The 19,347-nt window shown below is 49.3% G+C and overlaps 2 protein-coding genes across 5 annotated transcripts in view; one reads left to right on the forward strand and one right to left on the reverse strand.

Annotated features, from left to right (window-relative positions):
- The window catches only part of Szt2 (SZT2 subunit of KICSTOR complex), a 44,572-nt gene extending 38,457 nt beyond the window's left edge, over nucleotides 1–6,115 (forward strand). Inside the window, exons 64-72 of the mRNA XM_034503986.2 lie at nucleotides 73–153; nucleotides 236–310; nucleotides 2,556–2,769; nucleotides 3,121–3,274; nucleotides 3,421–3,543; nucleotides 3,650–4,055; nucleotides 4,158–4,274; nucleotides 5,154–5,222; nucleotides 5,365–6,115. Coding sequence (XP_034359877.1) covers nucleotides 73–153; nucleotides 236–310; nucleotides 2,556–2,769; nucleotides 3,121–3,274; nucleotides 3,421–3,543; nucleotides 3,650–4,055; nucleotides 4,158–4,274; nucleotides 5,154–5,222; nucleotides 5,365–5,508 — 1,383 coding nt within the window. The 3' untranslated portion in view covers nucleotides 5,509–6,115. The remainder of the gene's footprint in view (nucleotides 1–72; nucleotides 154–235; nucleotides 311–2,555; nucleotides 2,770–3,120; nucleotides 3,275–3,420; nucleotides 3,544–3,649; nucleotides 4,056–4,157; nucleotides 4,275–5,153; nucleotides 5,223–5,364) is intronic.
- Hyi (hydroxypyruvate isomerase (putative)) lies at nucleotides 6,112–10,936 on the reverse strand. Of its 4 annotated transcripts, none has more exons than XM_076934340.1 (9): nucleotides 10,899–10,936; nucleotides 10,086–10,268; nucleotides 8,561–8,867; nucleotides 7,133–7,247; nucleotides 6,902–6,980; nucleotides 6,764–6,813; nucleotides 6,595–6,664; nucleotides 6,359–6,493; nucleotides 6,112–6,271 (listed from the first exon to the last, which is right to left on the reverse strand). In XM_076934340.1, exons 1-8 carry the CDS (start codon nucleotides 10,919–10,921, stop codon nucleotides 6,400–6,402), a joined length of 921 nt encoding a protein of 306 aa, XP_076790455.1. In that variant the 5' UTR covers nucleotides 10,922–10,936; the 3' UTR covers nucleotides 6,112–6,271; nucleotides 6,359–6,399. The 4 variants fall into 4 exon arrangements, with proteins under 4 accessions (XP_076790455.1, XP_076790456.1, XP_076790457.1 ...); XM_076934341.1 differs by lacking the exon at nucleotides 10,899–10,936 and adding an exon at nucleotides 10,593–10,615; XM_076934342.1 differs by lacking the exon at nucleotides 8,561–8,867.
- Between the last annotated feature and the right edge of the window lie 8,411 nt (nucleotides 10,937–19,347).

The raw sequence follows: 19,347 nt of genomic DNA on the forward strand, positions 1-19,347 counted from the left end.
AACCTAAAGGACCTCTGCCATGTGGTTCAATGCGAGTGAGCCCCAGCATATGTCTCCTTTTCCTTTCTTCAGAGCAGCAGCACTCCGGTCGCTACCTACCACCTGCAGCGGGCACTGCCTGGGGGCATCATTCTCATGGAGCTGACATTCCAGGTGAGAAGGGGAAGGGGTGGGGGGGGGAGCTCTGCCCACTCATCTCCCACGCCATCCTCACCTCAGCTCACCCTCTCTGCAGGGCTGTTACTTCTGTGTCAAACAGTTTGCTCTGGAATGCTCCCGAATCCCAATGGGACAAGCTGTCAACTCTCAGGTATGTAGTGGGGACAGGGTAATACGGAGTGGACAGCTCAGACACAGCCATTGCCTCCCTGTTGTGTGGTGGGCACTATGGTTTTATGACCCTTATAGTGGCACCATAGCCTGGTGATGAGTCAGGTGGTGACTGGACTGTTGTTTTGTCTGACCCTGGGAGGCCCAAAGCTACATTCAGCTGTAGCACTGAGGCAAGCCAATACAGAGATGGGCCCCGCCCTGTGCCAGCACAGTATGCCATTACACATAGTACAATGCCATTACTATGTGATACACCAGGTCAGTGCCATGCAAGACCTGGTCTGATGCAATTGGGGCAGTTGGCATTGTCTGTGTAGTCACCATTGGTGGCGGTTGCTCATTATTGTGTCCTTGTCAGCCTGCCTCAAGGCAGGCCCTTGATACCCTGGAGGGCCAAGCACTCAAAGGTGTATGGTTAGTTAAGGAGCAAGTAAGGTCAGCAACCTGAAGAAGCCCTGGCTTGCTTGGTTTGGCTTCTCAAGTTGCTAGAAGTGTTAGAATAGGGGCTATATCTTGTAGGCTTACACTTCTGAAAGATCAAGGATCCAGTGGGACCCAATGCTGTCAAAACCACCTCCTCCATTGTGGGGAACTCCCATACCTGGATGATTCAAACCTAGCCCCAGATTGTTGCCTTTGCTTTGAACATTGAGCATACATACATACATACATACATACATACATACATACATACATGGTAACAGTTTGCCATTGGATGATACAACCCTGAAAAGCATCATGGCTTCTTGTGCAGGAACCTACCTAGACCAGAGTACTCAAAAGGGAGCTGTGGGTAGGTGGGCCGTCCTCACTCACACGCTGTTCTGTGAGATTGGAGTGCTCCTCCCAGCTTTGACTTCCTGTTACCTGATTTCCAGGGTTTGCCTAGGGTTTGATCTGATCTCTGTCTCTCCTTCTCTAAGTCTCTAGCCCTGCACAGGCTTCTCTTTGTTTTAGTTTAGTTTCTGAGCTAGATCTGAGATCACCCTGGCTATCCTGGACTCACCTTGTAGCCAAAAGTGACTTTCCGCTCCTTTTCCTTCTGTCTCCTAGCTGCTGGCATTTACATGCTGCTCAAGTGTCCAAACTGCTTTAGGATGCCATCGTTCATTAAATGGCCCTTGTATGTACTAAGAGGAGAAAGCAGTTTATTTTCCAGCCAAATGATGAGTCTGAAGGTCACAGAAATTCTACCCTGCAGCACAAAGCTCATGAGTGGCAGACTTGGGTGAAATCTAGGTTTTTGAGACACTGATCTCACCCATGTCTGTCTTCTCTCATCACACTGCCCCTGACTGAGATATGTGCATTTTCTCTAAGGTGGATGAGGAAGCTAATGCCAGAGAGACTGGTTTACCAAGGCCATGTAGCTAGCCTGTCTCCTTCTGATGTTGGTTTGCTTTTCTACCAACTCCTGATGCTCCCAGGGTGCCCAGATGGAGCCTGCCACTCGAGTACCACACACACTGTTGTCAACACTGTTGGTGGAATACCGTCTCAAGAGAAGGGCACAGAGTAGGGCATATTCCTTATCTCCTCCTCTTTCCCTTCTATCATCAGTTCATTCAGCCAGGTAGTCACACAGACTCAAAGGCGGCCCGCCCTGGCCTGGCCCTGCTGTTCTATAGGAAGCTTTACAGTGACTAGTGGGAGTTATGCTCCATGTCAGGCAGATCAGCATCAAAGGCAAAGGGCACACGGGTATGTAGTGCAGGCCAGAGTATTGTCCTTGGGGAAGGCAGGTGAAAGCTTTCTCATGGCAGGTGACTCCCACCAGATTTTCTGATTCCGTATTGTCTAGTAGCTTTGTAATTCCTCAGTCACTCCCTGTCCTGTCCATCACCTTTGGACTGTTTATCATCCCTGGACTGTCCTCATCCTGTATCTAACTACTAGAATGTAAGCTTCTTGAAGCAAGGCATTGTGTCTGTTTCCCTGTACTTTCAATGGCCACTGGTAAATACATGGTAGAGCATCTATGACAGGCTCAAATGCAGTACCTACAAGGCTTAACTACCCAAATGGCCCCAGGAGCTCCAGCACCGTATTACAGAGTGTAAGAGGAAGGTTCCCCATAGAAGCTGTGCTGGCTGAGGGAGTTCTGCTGGGCCCACAGCAACAGGCAGCAGTGCCAAGCTTCTCTCTGCCCAGGAAGAGCGAAGTATGGATTGTGCAGCCTGTGCTCCCACACCCGAACCTTGCCTCCTGCTGTTCCTCCCCAGCTGTCCCTGCTGTTCACAGAGGAGTGCGACAAGGTCCGTGATCTGATGCACGTCCACTCCTTCAGCTATGACTTCCACTTGCGCCTCGTTCACCAGCATGTGCTTGGTGCCCACCTGGTCCTGCGGCATGGCTACCACCTCACCACCTTCCTGCAGCATTTCCTGGCCCATCACCCTGATGGACCACACTTTGGCCGTAATCACATTTACCAAGGTCAGTGCCCAAGGGTAAGCCAGGGAGGCTACAATAGAATAGCCGCACGGCCTGGCCTACCAAGACCATGAATCATTTCCCTGTACCATGTCCCTGCTTTCAGTCTTTGACTGTCTCCAGGCTTCTCACGGTTGGTGAGAAATTAGGAGATTAGGGCCCTGTGTCCTGTGTCATCCTGCCCTCAATTCTGAGCATCTTATCCCATCACAGCAACATTCCACAGGGGCTTGGGGGGGCGGGGTGGGGAAGGTTCCCGAGGAAAGCAAAGCCTCAGTATTCCCATCCCCTGCTCCACCAGCTCAGCTTGTTTGTCCCAGCTGTGTCTTGTTTTTCCTGTAACTTGCTGCATAGGGACACTGGAGCTCCCCACTCCGCTCATCGCTGCCCACCAGCTGTACAACTATGTGGCTGACCATGCCAGCTCTTACCACATGAAGCCACTGCGAATGGCCCGGCCCGGTGGCCCAGAACATAATGAATATGCTCTGGTGTCAGCATGGCACAGGTAAGGCAAGGAGGCAGCTTCCAGCTCCTCCTGGGAGGGCTGAAGGGGGATGGCACTTAGGAGATGTAGGTTTTCTAGGGCACAGAGGCTGGGTCTGGTTTCAATTGAGCCTCAGAGGTGACATCTCTCCCACCCCAACTGCATAGCTCTGGCTCCTATCTGGACTCAGAAGGACTTCGGCATCAGGATGACTTTGATGTGTCTCTGCTTGTCTGTCACTCTGCTGCACCCTTTGAGGAGCAAGGAGAAGCTGAGCGACATGTGCTAAGGTCAGAACTCTTACCTTGAATGTACCCATTTCTCAGATTCTCTATTCCTACCCCTAAGTCCATTGCTGTGACACTCTCCCACTCTCCTGCCCCTTCTGCTCCCCAGGCTTCAGTTCTTTGTGGTGCTCACCAGCCAACGAGAACTTTTCCCAAGACTCACTGCTGACATGCGCAGATTCAGGAAGCCATCCAGGCTTCCCCTTGAGCCAGAGGCTCCTGGGAGCTTGGTTGGTAGCCCTGGGGAGGCCTCAGGTATTATGCTGGCTCCAGGACCAGCTCCTCTGTTTCCACCACTGGCTGCAGAAGTGGGTATGGCCCGGGCACGGCTGGCTCAGCTGGTTAGGTTGGCTGGTGGGCACTGCCGGCGGGATACCCTCTGGAAGCGCCTCTTCTTGCTGGAGCCACCAGGACCAGACCGGCTAAGGCTAGGAGGGCGCCTGGCCCTGGCGGAGCTGGAAGAGCTCTTGGAGGCAGTGCATGCCAAGTCCATTGCGGACATTGACCCCCAGCTGGTAAGAGACCTGACTCCACAGGGCCAGCATTGCATCCAGCTGTGCCACAGGTGGCTGGGCTGGAGGGACGGCATCTTGGGTGACTCTCTGAACCCTTCCCAGGACTGTTTCCTCTCCATGACGGTCTCCTGGTACCAGAGCCTCATCAAGGTTCTCCTGAGCCGGTTCCCCCAGAGCTGCCGCCATTTTCAGAGCCCAGACTTGGGAACCCAGTACCTGGTGAGTCCCATTGGCCCACTCTAAAAGGAAGGCCAACAGAAACCCTTACCTGACATACCAGAGCCACTCGGCGGTACAGTCTTAACAAGCAAGCCCTGCTTTACACTGTTAGACCACACCGACAGCCACTGAAACCTTTGGGCACCTCGGCAGCATCCCTCAAAGGCCTGTACACCCTGGTGTGAAGGACAGGGCGAGACATGGCTCCAGCGGTGGGTGATGAGTGTGAGAAACTAGAGGCTAAAGGCTGGGTACAGCTGTGCTTCTGGAGAGGATTCGAGAAGACTTTGAGTGGGAGAGTAGGCGTTGTGAACCTGGCAGTGAGCCTGGCACAAGATTTACCTCTGGCATGCCCCCGATCATCCAGAGAAGCCAGGGCTGCAGTGGGGCAGCCAAAGGGGCATTGGGGCACCCACTAGCGATGGAGCACTGAAGCTGGGGTGGCTCAGAGGAGGGGATGAGTGCGTGGGGCACGTTGAGTCTGTGGTCCATGAGATATGTGGACATCTGGGATGGAGAGAGATGTAGACCATGGCCATGTTAGATGGTACAGAAGCCCTGAGGAGAATTCACCCAGGGGTGGATCCCAGAGCTGAGTGCTAGTGGGTAGCTGACATCAGGAGGCAGGAGGAGACCTAGAACTTGCTGGAGGGGTAGCACCAAGGGTCTAGAACTGCTCTTCACTGATTGGCTTCCCTATCATGACCTCTAGAAGGTTTTGACAGACAGGTTGAGGCCCAGTGTGGCAACACCATCCTGAGTGAGCCAGGCTTGCAGATAGGATCAGGCACAATGACAGAAGGAGGCCTCACCCTCTTGCCTCCATAAGAAGCCTTCCAGGAGGACTCACACCTGGCACTCCCCCTTCTGTTGCTTCAGGTTGTGCTGAATCAGAAGTTCACCGACTGTTTTGTCTTAGTGTTTCTGGACTCACACTTGGGAAAGACGGTGAGAAGAGAGGGCAGGGGTTTCATGGAGGCCATACCCCAGTTCTCCACCTCAGCCTTCTAAGGTTGGGCTGCTGTCCTCTGCACCCAGCCTCTCTCCTTTCCACGGCCTTCTCACCACTTCATTTCTGTCATTTCCTCAGTCTCTGACGGTGGTTTTCCGAGAGCCCTTCCCAGTGCAGCCCCAGGACAGCGAGAGTCCCCCTGCCCAGCTGGTCTCTACCTACCACCACTTGGAGTCTGTCATCAACACAGCCTGTTTCACCCTCTGGACCCGCCTCCTCTGAGAAAGTGGACCACTGACTTTGTTGGCTGAATTAAGGATCTATAAGCTTGTCCACTTGAGGCAGGACAGACTGACACTTATGAACCCCAGGGTGAACTCAGACACAAAGTGACACCAGAGGATTTTGAGTATGTCTGGGGGAACTGCTGCCACAGCCTGGCAACAGGAACCTTGCTGCTGAACAGCCTGGCCTTGCCTCACCTCAGGCCCCTGGGCCTGTGCAGAAGAGGATGGCTTCTTCCTGCACTCCTGGTAGAGTGCCAGGGAATGTCACCCAATCTGACAAGCTCTCACCTCTACGAGCCCTGTCACTTGGCCATCACTGCTGAACATAACCATTGAGATAAGACCTGTTTCTGATCTTGACTCTGCCTGCCAAGCACCTGTGACCAGTTTTACCTCCTCCTATCCCCATTGGACCTTTGGTTCCTCATCGATGGTTAAGAAGGGCTTAGAAGCTCTCCTGTGTCCACAGCAACCCTGGCACTAGCTGGAGGATCTGAGCTTGAGCTGTGTGTCCCTTCTCAGTGGGAGGGAATTAACCCAGAGACATTGAAGCATTAGACACTATGTGTCCCCCACCCCTGTAATATATACATATGAAAATGCTCAGTGTGATTTTAATTCAGAGGAAGCACATCAGGACACTAGCCACTGCCCCAGAGCAGCATGCAGGTGCTGTGCAGAACCTTACTGGCCAGTCCGTGGGTGACCCCGTCTGTCCCAGTATGAACGTAGCCAACTCAGACCCTCCACTGTGTCTCCTGCAGTAAAAGAGAGGCAATGCCATTTTAACCTATAGAGAAAGAACCACCCCTGTCCAACATCTGTCTCTCCAGTGTCCTCTTTACCTCGAGGCCGATACTCGCAGCCCACAAATCCTTGGTAGCCCTCATCTTCTAGCAGCTGGAACAGGTAAGTAAAGTCCAGCTCTCCAGAGCTGCCTGGCTCCCCTCGGTCTGGGACCTGTGCCACTTGCACGTGCCCTAGGGACAGAAGGGGAGAGGCATGGGACAGCAAAGTGTAGAAAAGATGGCAAACATAAAAAACATCAGACCAGGAGGGAGCTCGGGAGGGTAGCCCTCACCAACAATGGGCAGGAACTCCCTGACGTTTCCTGTCAGATTCCCATCCATGATCTGCCAGTGGAATATGTCCTAGGGAGAAGAATGTCAGTCAGAACCCTCAAGTGTCATCCACAATTCTTCTCAGACTGGAAGACATGGCCTCCTAAAAAACACCCATCTCCCACTCACCATTTGTAATTGCAGATTGGGTCTCCCAACCTTCTGCAAGATGGCTGCCGCTAGGGGGAAAGCCAGGCAGACAGCCATGAGACTTTGGAATATGCGGATCAAAGAGGACTAGAAGGTGGCATAGGACTAGATTCCTACCCTGCTGGGGCGTGTCCAGGAAATACTGGGGGTCTGTGATACGGGTGTTGATGGGCTCTAGCAGTCCCACGAGGTTCTCCTAGAACCATGTTAGAAGTTGTCAAGGGCTCCCCACATCTGTCCCAGTCTGTCACTGGGCAGTGACCTCATCTGTTCCTCTTTGTACGTCACCTACTGTTCCCACTGTGTACCTCCTCTCTCCCCAACACATTAGGTATGCTTCCACCTTACCTGAGCCAGAACCCCAGCTGCATGCCTCAGGTTCTCCACAAAAACCATTTCCATCTCCCCCTTGACTGCAGCTCGGGCAGCCCCTCGGGGTACTCGGCCAGCCATCAGGTGGATCCTGTGGAGAGGGTGGTAGGGGAGGGCTCATGCCTCCCTGTTCATCTCTTATTAGATGCCCTCTAACTAACCCAACCTCACCCAGTCTCCCTCAAGCATCCCAGCAGCCTCCTGCTCTTCTGTGTCAGCCCAAGGCAAGTTGCCCGCGCCTTCTTCCGGTCAATCCATCTGGGCCTCGCCCATCACTTGCTCCTGTCCTCTTAACTCCTCCTTTCCCTAGTTTCTTCTCAGCTCATAGTCATGCTTGAGGCTTTTAAAAAAAAATTTCCAGATTTTTAAAATGTATTTGTGTGTGTTCTACCTGCATGTATGTATGTGTACCATGTGTGCCTGGTGCCCTTGGGGTCAGAAGGCATTGGATGCCATTACTGGATGTACAGATGGTTGAATTGCCATGAGGGTACTGGCAACCCAATCTAGGTCTTCTGTAAGAGCAACAAGTGCTCTTAACTGCTGAGCCATCTTTCCAGCCCTGAGGCTCACATTTTAAAATGACTTTGACCCTTGCCCTTTCAGAGAGTCTGTGTTGCTTAAACGTGCTTCCTCTCCCTGTGCTGACCAGCAGCCAGCCTCTTGTCACCGTAGGACCCAGCAGGAGATCCTCCTATACCCATGCTGGGGGCTGCAAACGGCTCCTCCCCACATCTGTCCACTTCTTGTCTCTGTTCCCAACTGCCAGCAGGTATTAAACCCCTTGGAACTCAGTATTTACCACCCCCAGCCTCATTAACTCAGCTGGACACAACAACCCTCCTTTTGCCAGAGCCACCTCCTTGCCTGAATAGCTTACCTCCCTCTATAAAGTGGATGTGTGGGCCTGCCAGATTCAGTTCCTGCCTAACTATCTGCAAACAGCTTTCTTCTAGTAGGGGTTAGGTGCCGCCCTACCACACCTCCACCCCTGGACCCTGCTTTTTCCAACTTAGTAGCTCCCTAACCAGAATCCCCCACCCCCTGCTCCTAACACGGGATCCCGGTATGAGAAGAGCATGACAGCAGCGTGGCATACAGAATGACACTAACAGATAAAATATAAAAAACTGTCTGCAAAAGGCCTAGCCCACAGCGGTGTCTCTGCTCACAGCTCTGGACCCAGCCCTGTGGTCAAGGGAGGGCAGGGTAGGGTACCTGGGGCAGCCCAGAGCCTTGGCGTACAGCACAGCCTGCTCCAGCCCCTCTCGGAAGGCCTCCTGTCTCCCGGGGACGGCCCCCAGCCCCATCTCCCCCTTCTCATGGTCTCCTGTGGAGAGAACCAGCGTAAGTGCGGGTTCGGCTCTCCGCAGCCCCTGCGGCTCCCCCGCCCCGGGCGCGCACCCCGCGGCGTGTTGATGAGCACCAGCCGCAGTCCTGCGGCCCGCGCCGCGCTCGCCAGCGCCTGGGGAGGCTCGGCATATGGCCAGGCCACCTCGGCCGCTTCGAAGCCCGCACGGCCCGCGGCGTGCAGCCGCTCGGGGAGCCCGGGAAGCTCCGAGAACAACCAGGAGACATTGGCCGAGAAGCGGAGCGGAGCCATGCCAGCGGAAGGCGGCGACGAAGGCGCGGCCTCGGGTCAGGAAGTAAGGCCAGCGGCGAGGGGCGGAGCGAGGCCGCCCCGGTGCAGTTCAAATAAAGGGAGGTTGGCCTGCGAACGAATTGCTTGGTGAAAAGGAGGTAACTGAAACGCCCAAAAGCTTTATTTGAGCCTCACACATGCTGGCCCAGGACTACAGCCGCCATCCTTCTGCGCCAACCTCCCAATGTGGGATTATAGGCCTACCTCCGCCACACTCGGATCTTTATGCCAGCGGCTCTCACACCGCCCGCCCATTGATTTTTCCTTACAGACTAAACACTAAGCGAGCATTTTTTTTTTCCTCAGAAAATTCGGATCGTGTCGTATAAAGTTTTATGGCTTATCTTTTTTCAAATGACGACCTATTAGCATTCCCCCCCACCCCCGTGTTCTTCAATACTCTTCAAAGTCATGCCAATCGCTACTTATTGTTGCACTGCACACTTAGACAACCCATAATTATCATATCGCTGTGGCTGGTGTGCACGCGCACGCGCGCCGGAGCACATTAAAACACCTCTGGTTCCGCATCTCTACACCTTTTTCTTAGATTCCCTTTTTAATGATGTCCATCACAGTGCTTGCCAGTCCTGGATATTTGTCCATAAAAGAAGCTGCTGTACCAGGGTAACTACGCTAAGTAGCTGGGGGCGTGTAGGTCTACGCCTCCACTGGTGGGGTCATAGGAGGAGACCAAGGGCAGACAACCTGGCCAATCAAGATTAGCTTAGTTTTGTCAGACGACTAGACCTGTGGAAACTACAAAAGATGAGAGAGAGAGAGAGAGAGAGAGAGAGAGAGAGAGAGAGAGAGAGAGAGAGAGAGAGAGAGACACACGATAAAGGTAGATATCAGAAGAGCATAACGGAGGGACCCGGCCCCCACACCCCGGCCCGGGCAGCTGCTCCATAGCTAGGTACTTATCTCACCTGTAAAGCCTCCCGTGTTTCTAGAAACAAATTTGAACAAATATCCTTTCACTTACAAAAACACAGATTTGAAAAATACATAGAATATATTCCAAAATAAGAAACAGGCTTATGACAGCCAGGGCTACACAGAGAAATCCTGTCTCGAAAGAAAGAAAGAAAGAAAGAAAGAAAGAAAGAAAGAAAGAAAGAAAGAAAGAAGGAAGGAAGGAAGGAAGGAAGGAAGGAAGGAAGGAAGGAAGGAAGAAAGAAAGAAAGAAAGAAAGAAAGAAAGAAAGAAAGAAAGAAAGAAAGAAAGAAAGAAAGAGGCTTAAATTCTTTTTTCTTTTCTTTTTATGTGTGTGGGTGTTTTACCTACTTGTATGTCAGTGCACCACACTCATGCAGTGCCTGAGGAGGCCAGAAGAGGGCGTCGGATCTCCTGGAACTAGCTACCTTGTAGGTGCTGGGAACTAGACTTGAGTCCTCCGGAAGAGCAGGCAGTGCTGGGGGACTGTCTCCCACTCTCTTTAGATTCTTGATAGCAATGATATAGTGTTTTCTGAAAGGTACATTTATAAGGATCGTATACATCTCTAATCCCAAATACATAGAAGACTGAGACAGGGTCACTGTGAGTTTAAGGCCAGCCTGAGTAATGTAGCAAGACCTTGTCTGAGAAAAAGAAAGGAAGGAAGCTGGGCCGTGGTGGCACAAGCCTTTAATCCCAGCACCCCCAAGGCAAGCAGTTCGAGGGGTCTACAAAACTAGTTCTAGGACAGCCAAGGCTACACAAAGGAACCCTGTCTCAGAAAGCCAAACCAAATAAACAAATAAGAAAACAAAAGAAAAGAAAGAAGCTTTAAAATGTAAATTTATACCACACCCCTCCATAAGTAGAATTCATCACTTGTACCCAGGACTCTGAATGTCTCACTGGACACAGGCAGATGCTATCTATCACAAGACCAGGCTGTGAACTCTACCCTCAAGTTTTAGCGCTCAGCCATTTACAGGTTGATGTAATGAAGCGCTCCAGATGCCCCCAGCCAACTTCCACTGTTCTGCTCAGCTGGATGGTCATCTCAAGACATCCAGCTCACTCAGACACCCAGGTCCAGACTCACTCATCCTTAAGGCATGTGATTGGAGGCTCCACTAGTGCAGCTCTGCCTCAGACCCACCAGCTCACCTATCACCTGACTTCTTGCCCATTTGCAGTTGAATTTTCTCTTGGACCTTTGGCTTGTTTGGAGCATGTCTCTTGGCTAGAGTCCGACCGGGTTGTGACCTCTTAACTACGTTTAGCTTGTTAATCAATCCGCAGGTTACAGTCCAGAGTGACACCCGAGGGAAAACATCTTTATTAGCTCGTCTCTGTAAATCTCTCACCTGTACCAAGGTAATTCTAATTAAATCCTAACTGCACCAGCACCTCCCGAGTTCTGAATCAGGAACTAAATGTTCAAACCCATGGCCATCCACACCCTCTTCGTATTCCTTTTTTTTTTTTTTTTTTTTTTTTTTTGTTTGTTTTTTTTTTTTTTTTTTTTTTTTTTTTTCGAGACAGGGTTTCTCTGTGTAGTCCTGGCTGTCCTGGAACTCACTCTGTAGACCAGGCTGGCCTCGAACTCAGAAATCCGCCTGCCTCTGCCTCCCAAGTGCTGGAATTAAAGGCGTGCGCCACCACCACCCAGCCTCTTCGTATTCCTTTATGGCAGCAGAGAGAGTTTTATGAACTAGGTGGACATGACTTGCAATTCCTCTCGATTCCCTTACGACTTTCAATAAAAATACATACATAGGAGGCACAATGTCCGTGAAAACAATTTCCCCCTTTTCCATGCTAGGGATCGAACCCAGACCCCTGTACGTGGAACACATGCTTTTCACGAAACCACACCCCCAGCCTACAAAGTATTTTCTTCATCCATAACTTGCGGTCATCTGTAGTTTCTAGCACTTTGTGACACAGGCATCATACTAAATTATTATGCCAAGTTTCCACTCTTTGCGTTTTCACTTTTACCCAGGGAATTTGCATAGGAGTAATGTTTCATTATGGAATCAACAATCTGAACTAGATAATGGATAATATCGAAAGGTCAAGGGCAGAGTCCAGAGTCTCATCTGGTTGCGAGAGAGTAACCGTCTGTGCAGTGTTGAAACCTTCTGCAGTCCTGTGTACTGTACAAGTGAAACCCTCAGTGAGAGCCATCGGATACATTCCAGATCGGCCAAAATGGAAGTCAGTATCAAATAGTCAACAGGATTTAGAACAACTGGCAAGCTCCCTCGGTGCCAGTGCGCACATAAATCACTCTAAGCACTTTGGAAAACAATTTGGAATGATTTCTCAAAACTGATGTGCCCTGGATCCAGCAGTTCCTCATCCAGGGGAAGTCTCTGAAGAAACATCTGCACACGTGTGGCAGGAATAAGCCTCATGATATTCATAGCAACACAGTTTACCCAGCAAAAGGCTAACACGGGCCAAACGTCCAGAGAGACACACCGGGCTGAGCTGCAGCATTGTGGCACAGTGTCGCACAGAGAGGGGAAGACAAAGCTGATGGCTCAGGTGAGAAACTGAGTTCTCCTTGTACTGGAGCAATGTGAATTTGGCTCAAATTGAAAACATTAAGGTGATGGTATTTTAAAATCTCAGAAACATAATTTTGAGAGAAATATGTACATACGGTGTGCTTCCATTTTTATTTTGTTAAAATTTTTGTCTGATTTATACATATGTGTCAACAGGAAGGTGTGCGCGTGTGTGTAGGACCGTGAAAGGATAGCCTAATTTCTGGTCAAGCACCGGTTGGAAATCGCCAGAGACCCCGAAGGATTCCCTGCCAGGGACAGCAGGCATCTTGCCATGCTCCCAGACTCTAAGCTCCTGACACAATACCACAGACCTCCATAAATCTGTGCTGTTTAGTCACACAAGAGCCCCTCCACAGGTAGAGGGCGTGACTACAGGCTGCAGAGCCTCAAGATAGATCTCCATATTAATGAGATACCTAAAGGCCAAAGGGGCATAGCCAATTAAACATTCCTTCCCAGATCCTCCTCCTTACAAAAGGTATTTAACCTCAGGCCTGCCCTGAAAATACAGGGGTATAGTTTTCATCCGTTTTCCGCCATGGCAATAGATATCTTAAGACCATAGCCTATTTCTCTTCCTTGGGACCCGCTATGGAGAACAGTGAAGAAGGTTTTCAGCTACTGAGCAGCAGACCTCTCTACATTCTCAGCCACGGAAGCCAAGCAACACAAACAAGCAAGCCATGACCCAGCCAAGCGAGTTGCTGTGACCAAGACTCTCATACCTGCAGGACACAGCCAGAGCTCATCCTTCCCCTCTCCTCTTCGGTCTCAGCCCTTCCGTTGCACCCTAGCAGTGCCTGAGAGCCCAAGGGCCTGAGAACCAACTGGTTCCCAGCGTCCTTTTGGCCCAGAGACCCCCAACCCAAGAGCTCTGGCTCCCTGTGGGACCTCAGACTGTGCTCTCCCACCCCAAGCAGAGTCCTGCAGCGTCACACAGTGCCAGCGTGGAGTAAACACAGTCAACTTCCCACGCCTCTGTCCCCACAAGAGGCCCTAGCCACATGGCAAGACAGAGGCGGGACCCACACATCAACCCAACAGGACCCACACACACTACAACCCAACACGAATGAGTGTGGGTGCCTGTGGTGTTAGACTCACTGGAACAGGATATGGATACCGGGAATCAGTCTCTTCTGTAGTGGGATCCTGGGTTCAAACTTAGGTCCGGGCTTGTGCGGCAAGCCTTTTACCCACTAAGCCTTGTCACCAGCCCTGCCTCCATTTATACAAAGGCAAGGAAACCACCAACACAAGAGGAGATACAAGCATCTCTGGTTTTTTTTTTTTTTTTTTTTTTTTTTTTTTTTTTTTTTTTTTGTCATGAATAGCAATCACAAAACATAATTGTATCTGGAGTGGGGAGAAGCAGCAGGTACTGGAGACCTGAGAAGTCACCCACATCCCTTCCCTTAAACTGGGTGGGACAGCCATGTACACTAATTATGTCACACTTCTTTTATCGCTTACATATGTTTTGTAGGCACCAATTTTGTGTATCAGTTTCATATTTAATAAAAACAGAACTTTAAGACCTTCTGCGCATGTGCCTACCACCTGCTAGCACATTCTATGCTGACATTTTCATCGTGAGGGTCTCATCATCTCAAAGCTTTGCCACAGACTCGGCTTCCATGCACCATTCGTACAGCTCGGGCTACATCTAACTGTCAGATTGTTACTGCTCAGGATGGTGGCCTTTTAGTGTCTGCTCAGACTCCATGGGGAGCACCTTACATTATGGTCTATGCCTACTGGCATTCAGAGCCCCGGATACCCTTTTCCATTTGGATATGAGACTTGCTTCCAACAAATTAGGATGGTGGAAGATACCTCGGAAAGTAGCTTATGAAAAAGCTGTGCTTCTATCTTGGGCTTCTTACTCACTGGCTCCTAGGAAAACCTGCTGCCAGGTTGTAAAGTGCCCTGCAGAGAAAGCTATGTGTTAGAGACTCTGATGTCTACAGTTATGATGACTGAACGTGTCTCTCCCACCCCTCCACATGCTGAAGTTCCATGTCAGTTGGACATTTTGTGACAGACACCTGGGAAAAGCAGCAGAAAGGAGAAGAGAGATTTGCTTAATCTCATGGTTTCAAAGGTCTCAATCCAAAACCAAGCAGACTCATCGCCTTGGGCTAGAGGCACTGCAGAATAGCATGACAATAGGAGTGCAGGACAAAGACTGCTCACCTCACCGTAGCCAGGAAACAGAGGGCATGAGGGGAAAGGGAGAGATGTGTGGGGTGCACACCTGTAATCCCCTAACTCAGGAAGCAGAGGCAGGTAGGTCTTCGAGTGTGAAGCTAGCCTTGTCTACACAGAAAATTCCAGGACAGCCAGGGCAACACATTAAGACACACACACACACACACACAGGCACACGCACACGCACACACACACACACACACACACACACACACACACACACACATACACATATACCTCAAAGGACTTGTTGTGTCTCATGGTTTTAGGGGCTTAGGGCTTGTGACAGAGTGGCACATCTTGGTGGATGTTCAGGACAAAACAAAACTGCTCACCCACAGCCAGCAAGTGAAAGAAAGAGAAACTGGAGACCTATAATCACCTTTAGGAGTTCACACCCCAGTATCCAACGACCTCTCACAAGGTTCTGCCTCTTATCAATTCCACCACCTTCTAATAATAGAGCCAACCTGGTACCCAGCATGCACCACATAAAATACAAACCATGGCATAGTCCAAACTAATACACTGGCTCAAAGCTGACAAGGATCTAAAGCTGATGGAAAGTCACAGGATGAGCATAGAATGGATCCTCCCCAAGAGAGCTTTGAAGTGACTACACTATGACCAACAGCTAAAGCAGAACCTCGTAAGAGACACTGAGTGGGCGAAAGCACACCGGGTTTCCAGACTCTAGGAACTCTTTGGCTCTGAGTTTGGGAATAACTTGTTAACAGCAGTGGCTGACTAGTGGAGGAATTTGTGTTTGGACTAGTTCCCTTGTTTGGACGAACTACTGTCCACCACTTTCATCTTTTCTTGGCCTGAAGGCATGAATAGGTGCCACAGTAATCTTGTCTCCTGACCCAGGCTGGGCCACTATAATACCTGTTATACATGTATGTTGCCTACCCTTCCCTCTCTTCTCCTTCTAAAAAAAAGCTACACACACACACACACACACACACAGAGAGAGAGAGAGAGAGAGAGAGAGAGAGAGAGAGAGAGAGCCTAGAAGAGTAACACTAATGTCAGAGAGAAGAGGCAAAGAGAAGTACTGTGTTTGTCCCGCAGAAGCTCTGTTAGGGAATCAACCAGACTGCCTTTCTTGTTTCCTCTTAAGTTTTTCCAAAAATCAAGATTTCCCAGAACTAACCTGCTGTTTACCCTCCCAGCCTCCAGCACTATGTATACTTCAATAAATATTTGAGTCTATTGGTAAAAAGCAACGTTGTGTTATTTGAATGAGAATGGCCCCTGTAGGTTGATATATTTGAGTACTTGGTCCCCAGTATGGTGGAAGTGTTTGGGAAGGATTAGGAGGTGTGGCCTTATTGGAGGAGGTGTGGCTTTGTTGGAGGAGGTGTGACCTTGTTGAAGGAGGTGTGTCAGTACAACCTGACTTTGAGACTTCAAAAAATTCAAGCAATTCCCAGTGTCCCTCTCTCTGACCTACTCTTGTGGATAAAGAAGTGATCTCTCAGCTACTACTCCAAAGCCATGCCTGCCTGCCTGCCTGCCTGCCTGCCTATTGCCATGTTTCTCAATATGATGGGCATGGGCTCGCCTCTGTAATCGAGCACCAAAAATAAACTCTTCCTTCTATATGTAAAGACCTAACCTTTGGGCACCAGGTTTTATATCATTTCATGAATCTTTATAATTAAAATTACATGGGCTGGAGAGATGACTCAGTGGTTAAGAGCACTGACTGCACTTCTAGAGGTCTTGAGTTCAAATCCCAGCAACTACATGGTGGCTCACAACCATCTGTAATGAGCTCTGATGCCCTCTTCTGGTGTCTGAAGACAGCTACAGTGTATTCATATACAATAAATAAATACATCTTTTAAAAAAATTACTAGCAGTAAATGGCTGGGTGACCCCTCAGAGTGATGTAAAGATTCCAATGCCTAACAGGGTATTTCTGTCTTTCAAAGCCATAGATTGTGCCAGCGATTTTAGTTCACTCGTCTCCTTAAGCTCTTTATTATCTTGTCCTGTACAAGAACGTTTTTGTCTCTCTTTAGCTTTCTCTATCTGAGCTGTTAGTTTCCTATCATTTGGTACAATATGCTCAAGTCAGAGCCTATACATCATGCTGTATATTTCCACACTCGGCCATGTATTCCGTTACAGCTGCCTCCATTTAAGAAGATTCCCCCATTCAATTGTCACTCTGCTGGTATTCTTTTTGAGCCATTGAGCCTACATTTCTAACTCCTCAGAATTTAACTTTCTGACTATACTCAATTTTACCAGTAATAGTCCATATCACACAGACTCATGTCAGCTTGTAACAGCATCAAAAGGAATGGAAATCTTGGGTGAAATTTCTTTCATTGACTCCTATTGTACCCAAGCATTTATACAGGAATATCCACGATACATCTACATTTGGGACCCTGTAACTAAAATGTCAGCACATTTAAATGGAATAATCTCTCACACACCATACATTGAATAATAGCATCATTATACAAAACAGAATTGAATCACTTTACAAAATTTGCACTTGCATAAGCAATTATCTATATTCTCAAAAGAATATTACAATATTTGCTGTTCCGTGTTACACATGTTCCTCTTTCAGAGGGGGCTCCTGTAGCTGGCCTTTTATCCTTGCTTTCTAATCTGTTACTGGATGGCTGGATCGCAGCCAGAAGCCCTCCTTTCCCTCTCTTGCACATGCATCCTTAATAGCAAACAAAGGCTCTTGGCAGCCTAATGGAATGTTAACTAATTGCGTGTCGTCATGCAAACTCTAAACTCAGCAATAGCCCCCATGCACATATGGTTTGAAATGAGATACAAGTAGAATGGTTTTGAGTTGGTTAGGGTTTTTGGATTTGACTGGCTTTTCAAGACAGGGTTTCCCCGTGTAGCCTAAGCTGTCCCAGAACTCCCTCTGTAGACCAGGCAAGCTCTGAGCTCAGAGATCCTTTGCCTCTGCCTCCTAAGTGCTGGGGTTGAAGGGGCATGTGCTACCATGTCCGGCTTGTTTGTTAAATTGTTTTAAATTTATGTTTATGGGTGTTTTGCCTGCATGTGTGTCTATATGAACCACTTGTATGCCTGGTCCTTTCAGAAGAGGGTGTCAGATCCCCTGGAGGAGAGTTGCAGATGGTTGTGAGCTGTCACACTAGTGCTGGGAATCAGACCTGATCATCTGAAAGAGCAGCCAGTGCTCTTAAACCACTGAGCCAGCTCTCCAGATCTTCTACCTTATATTTTGAGATAAAGTCTATCACCTGTACCTCGCAGATTCTGCTAGTGACTAACAAGCCCCAGGAATCTTCTTGTTCATCTCCCCACCCTGGGACTATAGATACTCTAACTTTTATGTGGATGCTGGGAATCCAAACTCGTTTACTGACTGAGCCTTCACCTACCTCCTCTCAAAACTTTTGAAGTCATGTCTTTGATTATTACTGGAGTTGAATAACTACTCCAACACCACATTTTTAAGCCATTAATATTTTCTTTTCACAGCTAGGGGGTAAGGTGTTTGCCTAACATGTGTAAGACCCTGGATTGCTCCCCATGATTTGCTCAGCCTGCTATCTCCAACCCAGGGATGGCCCCACCTACAGTGGCCTTCCCATCACTAAGTAAATGTCCTACAGGCTTGCCTACAGTCCAGTCTTTTGGAGGCACTTTCTTAACCAAGGCTCCTTCCTCTCCAGTGACTCTAGCTTATGTCAAGTTGACATAAAACCATCTTCACAGAGTCTTTACAAAATGAGTCTTTGGCCCCCTGTCTCCTCTCCTTGGTCTTCCCCTGGGGCTAAGACTGATTCATCTGGCTTCTGGTGACTTTAGCATATAGTTGCAAGGTAGAAGCTATGGCTCAATAGTTAAGAATACTTGGTTGTCCTTGTGGAGGACTCAGGTTCATTCCTGGCACACATATGGTAGTTCAAACCATCTGTATCTCCAGTGCAGGGAGATCAAATGCTCTCTTCTGGCCTCCATGGGCACCAGACACACATGGAGTGTACACATACATATATATACAGGCAAAACACTCATACACATATTCTTTTCAAAGAGTGTAGATACTTCACTCAGGTCTTCTCCTCAGTGAGAAACACGAATCCTGTGTCATTTCTTCAAACCACCGGAGTCACAAGGACAAAGCCTCTCGGGGATGACCTCGGAGTGACATGTTAGCAAACACACTTACTACCAGACCTATGCCATATTGTCCAGTATCAGTTCCAATGGTAATAAAAGTAATATTGGCATCTCCATCTGCTGTGGTCCTGTGTCTATCTCCTAATAGGATCCTACAGCAGTCAGAGCCCAAACAGAAAACAGATGGCATATTCAAATTAGGATCATTCCCAAGGTTTCATAATGGGACTATTTGTGAAGGTGTGGGCAGGAGGCAGGGGAGTAGACACGAGATCCTGTAGCAACCTAAGGCCTCCAGGCCTAAAAAAGAGCCAAAGGCAGTGTTGAAATCCAGAAGAAGAAAAATCCTGTGATGATGGCTAAGAGGACAAGAGACCCTCAGGCTAAGGACACAAGTGGCTTGAGGCAAGCCTACAGGGAGGAAGCTTGGTGAGAAAGGACGGTTCTGGCCAGGCCGATGGATCATGTCAGTTAAAGGGAAGGTGTGTTGCTGCTACACAGAAGGTGCCAAGGAGGACCATATTTAGGACACTTCCTGGGCCTCTCTTTCTCTAAAGTCTTGGTCAGTGGGAAACTGACCAATAATGTCAAGACAGCGAAGCCTCAGACCTCTCAAGTGTGACTCTTTGGGTCATCCTGCTTCCTCCATGATCCAATGCTTGCTTCCTAGTCAGATTAAAACCAAG

Source organism: Arvicanthis niloticus, chromosome 5 (genome assembly GCF_011762505.2).
Source record: "Arvicanthis niloticus isolate mArvNil1 chromosome 5, mArvNil1.pat.X, whole genome shotgun sequence".
NCBI lineage: Eukaryota > Metazoa > Chordata > Mammalia > Rodentia > Muridae > Arvicanthis > Arvicanthis niloticus.

Coding starts and splice junctions, on each gene's coding strand:
- Hyi (XM_076934340.1), bottom strand. CDS start 10,921: ATGGGCAAGAAGTCAGGTGATAG. Junction 6,981..7,132: donor CAGCTGGGGTTCTGGCTCAG/GTAAGGTGGAAG, acceptor ACATGGTTCTAG/GAGAACCTCGTGGGACTGCT. Junction 6,665..6,763: donor CCAATCTGCAATTACAAATG/GTGAGTGGGAGA, acceptor TCTTCTCCCTAG/GACATATTCCACTGGCAGAT.